Source organism: Sinocyclocheilus anshuiensis, unplaced genomic scaffold, assembly GCF_001515605.1.
Source record: "Sinocyclocheilus anshuiensis isolate Anshui unplaced genomic scaffold, SAMN03320099.WGS_v1.1 scaffold327, whole genome shotgun sequence".
In the NCBI taxonomy this organism is placed as follows: Eukaryota; Metazoa; Chordata; class Actinopteri; order Cypriniformes; family Cyprinidae; genus Sinocyclocheilus; species Sinocyclocheilus anshuiensis.
The window spans coordinates 240,353-249,381 of NW_015548206.1; the positions used below are offsets into that span (position 1 = coordinate 240,353).

The window sequence follows — 9,029 nt, forward strand, 5'->3', positions numbered from 1 at the left end:
GTCCCTCTTTCCGTTTTTTTTTTTTTTTTTAAATGGTGGGTGTTTACGCAGTTGGCTAGAGCAGTGCTGATTGGGGAGAACGGAGGTGCGCTTACTTACGCAAGTAAGCCTGCAACTCAAGGCTGGCAGTCATGCATATGCTCTGGAGCAGAGTAATATCGCGTCCACATCGCAGGCTTTGCGATTAGGAAATCGCAACGTCTCAAATCGCGATTTCGATTAATCGCACAGCCCTAGTCTGGAGCTGATCTTGTTGTGGAAATATGAAGATTTGGCAGTATGGACTCCAGCAGAGAAAGATGAAAGTAAAGACTGATACATACTCAGGTCTGACGGAACTTTTGATTTGCGCCATTTTCTCTCTGCTGCCATGAGTTTGGTCCGATGCTCACGAAGAACATTGGATAACCAGGGGTTAGAAGGGGCAGCCCGTGCTGGCCTGGAGGAGAGAGGACAAATATCATCTAGACAAGAGGTTAATGTAGAGCATAAAGTGTCAGGTTTTCCCTTAATAATAAAAACCTTCATTTAAAAACTGCATGCTGTGTTTACTTGTGTTATCTTTGACTAATATTTAAATCTGTTTGATGATCTGAAACATTAAAGTGTGACAAACATGCAAAAAAATAAGAAATCAGGAAGGGGGCCAACACTTTTTCACACCACTGTATATGGGTTCTACCAAAATGTTGTCTGCAATACAATTGCGTGTGTAAATGAAGTCAAGTTGGTTGCCTGATTTGTGCGTGCTTGTAGTGGTAAGGCGTTTGAGATCAAATGACGCAAGGAGTGAATGGAAGTCTGTAGCATAAGGCTTGTCCAGATGAATGTTGAAGTCACCAAAGACTAAAAGTGGACTGCCATCCTCCGGGAATGAGGACAGCAGCCCATCCAGCTCCTCTAGGAAGGTGCCTAGAATGTGCCCAGGAGGGCGGTAAATTACTACAACCTGGAGTTTATAGGAGCTGTTACAGTAATCGCATGAGATTCAAATGAGTTATAATTGCATAGGGGAGAGTGGGTTGAGTATTTCCAATTGTTTGAAATGAGAAGACCAGTGCCCCCACCCCGGGCCAACCTGACGGGGTTGATAAAGAGATAAAGAGAAATTGCTAGATAGAGCAGCTGGGGTTGCTGAGTCTTTTGGACGAATCCAGGTCTCAGTCAAAGCCAAGATGTTGAGTGTGGACTGTAAAGAAAAAGCAGAAATGAAGTCTGCTTTGTTGAGAGCTGACTGTCAATTCCAGAGACCCACAGAGAAAGAAAGGTGTGCAGTAGAGAATGTAGAGATAGGATGCAGGTTAGCAAGATTGCATTGCCGTCTGCGTGTGATGTTAGAGCATTGTTGAGAGACAACCAGAATGTTTTGGAAACACATGATAGAGGTGGAAAAGTGAGGACAGAAAAGGAGAGTGTGTAAAGGGAAGTTAAAACTAATACTTAAATGTAGGGGTGCTCCGATCAGGATTTTTGAGGCTGATCACCGATCACCGATCACAGAAAGCAGTATCTGCCGATACCGATCACCAATACCGATCTTTTTAAAGCCGTCTTTTTATAATTTATAACTATTTATTAGGGCTGCACGATATTGGAAAAAACTCACATTGCGATATTTTATTTTTCTGCGATATATATTGTGATATGAAAAAAACGCGTTCCCAAAACGCGATAAACACAGACATCAAAGAAATACACAGTCTAAGAGACTAAAGCGAAAACAGCTGTGGCCGCCTTCTAATTAGCACAGCCAATAGCCTATAGCAGGGCAATTGCTCAAATCGAAACTACAGTTCGCACTTAAGTTGCAGATAGAGAGCAATGCAAATAACACAGGCTCCTTCTTAGCCGACAGCAAATATTATAATTACCAGTAAGTGCAATCAAAAATACAAACTACAATGGAAATACAAAGTAGAAATAGGTAGACAACGAAATATTCTTTCCTAGCAGCAGGTAGGGCTGGGCGATATGGGCAAAAATTCGTATCTCGGTATTTTTTGGCCAATTTGCGATATATGGTATATATCTCAGTATTTGCGTTTTTGTATTTGGATTTTAAAAATCTGTATTTTATATATATATATATTTCACTTACCGCCCAATGTTGTCCAACAAAACAATACATATTAAAGGCTATCAAAACAAATAATGTGAATGTAACCATGTAAGCCTTTATATTATGTGCAAAAAAAGGGTTAAAATCACATTTAATTCTTACATTGTAACATTGCAATCTAAAAACAGAAATAAGGCTTTTAAAGCGGAAGTTAAATTCACTAAACTAAAAATGAAAATAAATGAGAACGATATGCGAGTGATTTACTCGCAATGTAGAGGGTTGGAGAACAAAAGCACAGAGTTGTGTTAGGCTATTTTGATTACCCCATTACAGTGACTTTACAGTCAGTGCTATCATAAAAATAGACTTACTTGTAGATTTAAAATTCTACATGTCACATTTATTGTCCAACTACAAATATTTCAGCGAAATGTATATTTTAGTCAGAATTATTGCGCTCCTATTTAATTGAGCTCTGTCTGTTTGGCGTGCATGCGCGTGGCGGCGCTCGTTCAGTGAAGTCTGTGAAGTTTAGCAGAGAATCTCATGCACTTCTGACAGAAAAATGGAAATATTTCCATGGCTCTCTAACATATACAGATGGAGAATATACCTGTGAAATGTAAGTTATGCATTCAGGAAGACAGCACATGTCAAACACATTAAACAGCGCGAGTAGCCTATGTCTCTGTCAGCGGCACACGCAGCCTTTCTGTCAGAGCATGTGACGGGCCGAGCCGCTTAAACTAACATGTGAAACAAAACCATAAACTATGTCTTACCAACAGATCTCCAAACAAAGTATTAAGCAAAACACTCAAGCGCTGCCGTCCGTCTCTTCTGTTGACTAATCGCTTCTCCCATTCATGTTTATTTCATACTAATAACTAGTAAAGAGGTGATCGGTTCATGTGGCGCTTGAACTGAGGCGCTACAGCGGTCTGACGTGACACATTAAAGAGCCACAAAACAGTATTTATTGTTGGAATTTCTTAAAAAATGACAATTGTAAAGCTAAGACTTTGTTTCAAGTCTTTGCTTCATAAACCTGCTCTGTCTTGTCTGTCAGCTCCGCAATATATTTTTCACTGTGTGAGAACATGATGTGTGGTGTGAGGGCGCCATGACTTGATGGACATAAGGGCCTTTCACACCGCTTTAGTTCCAGAACTAAATGTACAGTACTAAAGTACTGGGATGATTTTGAGCAAACTATTTCCCAGTACCATTTAAAGGGTTGCATTCGCACCGACAGTGTGTACTAAGAAGTGACGTAAGCCGGTCGACCGCGACATCATTTGTGCACGGCGTTCAACAACAAAAAACAGAAGAACAACATTAACAACAGGAGGATGGAGGACGCTGTGATCGGAGCTGTGTTTTTGTTGTGTCTCGCGGGTTTCACAATAATGGACATGGAATGTCGACGTATACGTAAAGCGATTGAAAGAACGGAAAGGAGGACTAAGAATTGGGGCTGGGGTGTAGGGGGTTGAAGTGTCGATTGCCACATGAGGCGTTGAGAGAGTTGTTGGCCGGCATTAACATCGTTACGGAAAAGAATTCTGATCATAATTCTATAGCGCAGGAGCAGTAGGTCAGACTTATGTCCATTTGCAGAGACTGGATTATGTGGCCAAGTGTAAATGTAATGAATGTGTACCAAGTTTAAATACCCCACGAGTGGTTGTTAGCAAACATACAAAATGTGTCAGTTATACTTGTTCAGCATAACTGTACATAAATAATTTGCTTGCAAATGAGGGTCTTTCACCATCTGCTTCCTGATGTGCTTCAATGAAATTTACAAATGAAGTTATGAAATATTTTGCTCAAATAATGCAGCTGACTCAGCTAGAGTGCTGTATAAACGCACACTCTTATATAATGTATTTTTAATTTGTTTGATGCATGATGATTCAGCACTTGAAAAATCTAAATGCTGTCATTAGGACCTTTGATTTATTTGTCCCAGATTGTTTTCAATAAGATAGCTTTGTTTTCTAATTTTTTCCCTGCTTTTGGACAGGTTGGTTGCAAATTTCAAGCTGTTCTTGACATCTTGTGTTCTACCATTCTTTTTTTTTTCTAACACTTTAAAGAGTTGTCACATAACCAGCAGTTACCTGCTATCAGATGCCACTGCATGTTATAAACAAGACATGCTTTGGAATAATGTCAGTCACTGGCACACAAATAAAAATGTCAGTTTCTTAATGTTAAGAAATCTCAATTTCCAGGTAGTCAAGAGTCAGAAAAAAAAACTGTGATCAGTGATCACTTGTATGGGTTTTTCAAAAACCAAACAAACAATCAAACAAATTAAAACAATATTTTCAATAAGGTGAAGTGAAGGCCCTTGTATTTCACCTGAATAACTCCGGTCTTTAGTTTTCAGTAAACAGACTCCGTATTTGTTTTCCATTTGTTGTGGTTTTATTTTGGGAGTAGTTGCATGACTGAGAGGTCAGTCAGATGTTAAATGGTTGGATTCTGTGACAACCTCTAGCTTCTCTAAGGCTCACAGGGGAACTGACAAGTGAAAGAACAGCGATTAATCTCAAGAAATAAATTCTGGATTCGTTTAGCCAACCAGAACTTTCGTGTCTGTGGGACAAATGTTTTATTTTATTTCTGGCCAACCTTAAAGGTGGAGAATGCAGTTTCTGCGTTACTAGTGTCACAGCATGTTTTCAAACACTCTTTACAAACGCCCCTTTTGTGCTTCATGGGTCTATAAAAAGTAAAGACGTATCTTGACAGGTAAAAGTAGGCTACTTGCAATGAAAAGGTCCAACATATTAGAAAATGATTTAACTTGAAGTTGAGCTTGCCTGTCGAGAAGAAATACTGCAAGTTTGTCATATCAGTTGAAACCTAAACATTCCATCAAATTCCTCAATCTTGTAAAAACACTGCCAGTGTTTACCCTTGCTTTACCCCATTGTCTATCTCTGTGTATTTTGGCAAGTCTTCGAATTTTGGCTTGCACTTCTGTAATGGTATTTGAATTTCTTTCTCCACACTGGCTAAACACCCTCTGGCTTAGCCTGGACAGTAGCCATGCACCAAACTCTCTCTATTGGGTGCGTGGAGGTATGCAGATACATATGATGACAGGCGGTTATAGGACATTCTATCATTGCATTCGGACCGAACATTGGATGAAGATCTTAAGGTCCTGAGACTTGCACAGAAGCTATTGCTATCCAGACTTTGAACCAGTATAACAAAAAATGTTTATGAAAAGAATTACATACCCTAACATTACATAAAATAATCTAGATTTAAATTATTAATGGTCATAGGACAAATGCTCACTAGTGGGAGCCCAGTTACAAGCCTGCAGTGGCTTTTCAGAGGGGCTGTGAAGTCACTGGACTCAGTATTTCAAAGGGAAACCAGAGATGAGGGAATCACCCCCACCAGTGTGCATTATAAAAATATTTATTCTCATTGCTGTGTAGCTCCATGTGATCCCACATGTATTTTCAGACCTGTTACCCAATCTCTGACATGCATAGAAGAGCTATATCCCTCTGCTATTTTCTCTCTCGGCCGAGTGTCGAACAGCATAGCCAACCACAGCACGCCATTCTCTCAAACAGTGATTTCCCCTCTACTTGTGGGAGAGACTAGTTCCCTAATTTATTTGAAACTGCACATATGCCTTTTGTGTGGATTGCTACTGTTTGTTTGATTTTTAAAGTGGTCTTTAAAGTCTTATCTGCCATGTACATACATAAATATGCACTGTGTTTACTCATGACTGGGTGGTGGCTTTCAAATAAGTGCTATAAATGTTCATAATAAAAAAGTTCCTGTGGGGTCCATCTGTTGTTTTTGTTGAAAGCATGCTTGCTGACCCTTGTATCATTATGATTATAACCTGATGAATGTTGTAACAGCTGTGAACAACCTTTAATTCTCCCATGACCTCTAGCTTCAGTCCACACTCTTGTTTGTAATCTTTAAACTGATGTTCACTCTAGGGCTGGGTATCGATTCAGATGTCCCGATTCGATTTCGATTCGCAAGCTCCACTCTAAGATGTGTATTTATAGATACATGTCATTGGCTACTAAATCACATCAGTAAAGAGACCCTGATCATTAATGAACAAGCATTCACAAGATTTTAATCTGCACAAATACTGTGCCCTTGAATGACCTTCAAAACACTTCTATCTATATATCTTGCAAATACAGTGCCCCACTAAAAGACGTTTGGACACTTAAGACACAATTAAAAATGTAAGAACATTTTTTTGGTCAATTTCCGGTTGTCAAATGTTAGTGAAACATTTATAGTTAATGTAATGAACTACACCTGTGGCTACTACGCCCTGTGTGAACTTAAACGGAAATGACTCCATGGATCCACTAAAGAAAAATCACAGTGGTGCTGGTTGTTTAGAATTAATAGCAAAAAGTACTTTTTGAAATGAAATTGTGTATGCAGTAAAACTCATACATTTACATGTGGCCTAAGTGTCTACATATTTTGTGGGGCCACTGTATCTTGCTTATCCTTTTCTGTTTAGTAAGCTCACTCAGATATGGGTATTACAGAAAAACTGAAATAAATATTTTCTTTTAACAGATATCCAGGAATTTTATGAAGTGACCTTATTGGATAATCAGAGATGTGGGGAATCGGTGAAAGTGCCCGATGCAGTACACCCAGTGAACCTGTGGGATTTCTCCAGCTTTCAAAGCACAACGGTGACTTCAGGCACCCTGCCCAGCCTTAGCACCAGCATAGAGGTAAGTGTGCTTTAATTTCTAATCATCTGAATAGGATTAGATAGAGTGAATAGAGCTCTGATTTTTTTTTTTTTTAGGTCAGATTGATGCTGTGTTTAAAACTTTGTATGTCATTCAAAGTCTGCAAACACATTTCTAGCATCTCACAAACATCTCAGTGTAAAATCATTTGAATGTTTTGTAAGAAATTCAGAAAAGGGCATGCTGCTTGTTTTTCACAAATCATGAAACAAGTCATGCCACAACATGGTCATTTAATTATATAGGCTAGTATTCAGATTACAAAGCAACAACCAAACATGGCTTACTGTTGATTGACATGTTTATTGGGGATTAATGGCAGTCTTAATCTTCATTTGTAACTGTTCTGAATGGGGAATGGGCACATGCTTTTATAGTCACACCCTCTATGTAATCATCAGTCAGGCTTTCTGAGAATTTGACATCCTGCTTTGCATGCACAGTCAATCACAATTATCATTGATCCTAAAATTTACTGTAATCCATCTTAAAAGGGTCTGCTGGAAATCGTGTACAGAATGACACTTTCACAGAAACTGTCAGAAAAGACACTCTGTCTTTCTGGATTCAGGGAGAGCAAATTGGTCTCAGTAGTTGTGCGTGACGTGGTTGAAAACAAATACGACGAATGAGTCTTTACGCTCTGTGGCTCTAACTGCAGTCTCTGTGCATGCTGTTTGTGCACTTGAATACTTTAGTAGCAGATGTTCTCTTTCCCTGATGCAGAGGAACAGAATACTGTACTTATGCAGAATATCCTGAAAGGAAGCAATTTTCAGTCATTAAATTACCTCTTAAAATCATAACGAGATAGATAAGTTGGTACAGAATTGTGACTAAAGTGAACAAGCAGTAAAAATAATTTTTTTAAATGTAGGAGTGGATGTATGGAGACCTTCAGACTTTTGCTGCTTGATGTTTGTTTAAAGAGTCATGAAAACTATTTCAGCACCGGTCATTTCTCACCACAGTTATGAAAAATGTGGAAAACAGTGGACGTGGTAAGCTGCGAATGGGAGAGGAGAAGACAACACAACAGTTGTCTCTACCAGTCAGCTTTGAGTTAAAAGTGTAAAAGGTTCTCACAAATGTGTAATGCACACAACAAAATGAAACAAACTTTTTATGCGTAGTGTTGTAAGCTCACAATTCATTACGCTCCAATAATTTTATGTCTGTAAATTAATGGTAAATGGCAAATATCACTAGTAAACAAACAGTATTTTTTTATTGTGCATTTCTAATCAAAATGCAATTTTATGCAATTATGCACAAAGTGTGAAAATATAAATTGTATAAAATAATTTTGTATTAAATAATTTAAATAATTAGGGCTGGGTAAAAGTATTGATTTCTTGATTTTAATCGATTCTCATTTTTACGAAACAATATCTATTCTTCAATCCCAAGAATCTATTAGTGTAGCCTGTTTTCAGTTAATAAACAGAACATTATAACGCACATCCCATCCAATAAATTGCAATAAGCTTTGTGCTTTGCTACTTTTGATATGAAACAAAGTCTCAGATTTCAAATTCTGTCCATTTTGTTACAATATTCATTCAAACAATAAATGCCGTTTGGGCGCTGTTTACTGTGGAGTGATGGATCACTGTAGCACCTCAGTTCAAGAGAAGCGGCAGCAAAATCCTTATCCTCTCATGTAATCGCTCAATCAGTGTTTCAACCGCGCAAAGACATCAATATAACGGCTTGTAAACAATATGTACAGAAAACCCAGCCCTAATTTTTCTACAATGTAATTGCGTTTTTAGGAAACTTTCTAGCCATAAATTTATATTAAAAAATGTTTCATCCCACCACAAAATGCTTTGAAACACTGTAATGACAAAATTCTCTTGTGATGTATGTCTGTTGTTTTACATTGCTAGTAGACAAAATACTGACAGTGAGAAATACACAGGACCAAAAGTGCCCATAGTTGAAGAAACACTCCTTTATGACTGAATGTTTGTTATGGAATTTTAGTGTACTTGCTGGACAGATAAGCTGTGGAATTCTAAGGTAACTCCAGACATTTTGCAGTTGAAATTCTTAAAGTTTTACTAAAGTTTACTAAACGTTTTGCCCTACTATAATGTCTAACACAGTGTTTCCCAACCTTTTTTTAGTTGCGGCACCCTTTGGAAATTTTAACAAACTTGTGGCACCCTACAAAA

General features: G+C 38.3%; 1 protein-coding gene across 5 annotated transcripts in view; it reads left to right on the plus strand.

Moving 5' to 3' along the window:
• Positions 1-9,029, plus strand: part of dlg1b (discs large MAGUK scaffold protein 1b) — a 142,451-nt gene that overhangs the window by 17,143 nt on the left and 116,279 nt on the right. For all 5 annotated transcript variants that reach the window (XM_016440262.1, XM_016440263.1, XM_016440266.1 and 2 more), the window contains exon 3: positions 6,665-6,828. In XM_016440262.1, the coding sequence (XP_016295748.1) occupies positions 6,665-6,828 (164 nt within the window). The remainder of the gene's footprint in view (positions 1-6,664; positions 6,829-9,029) is intronic.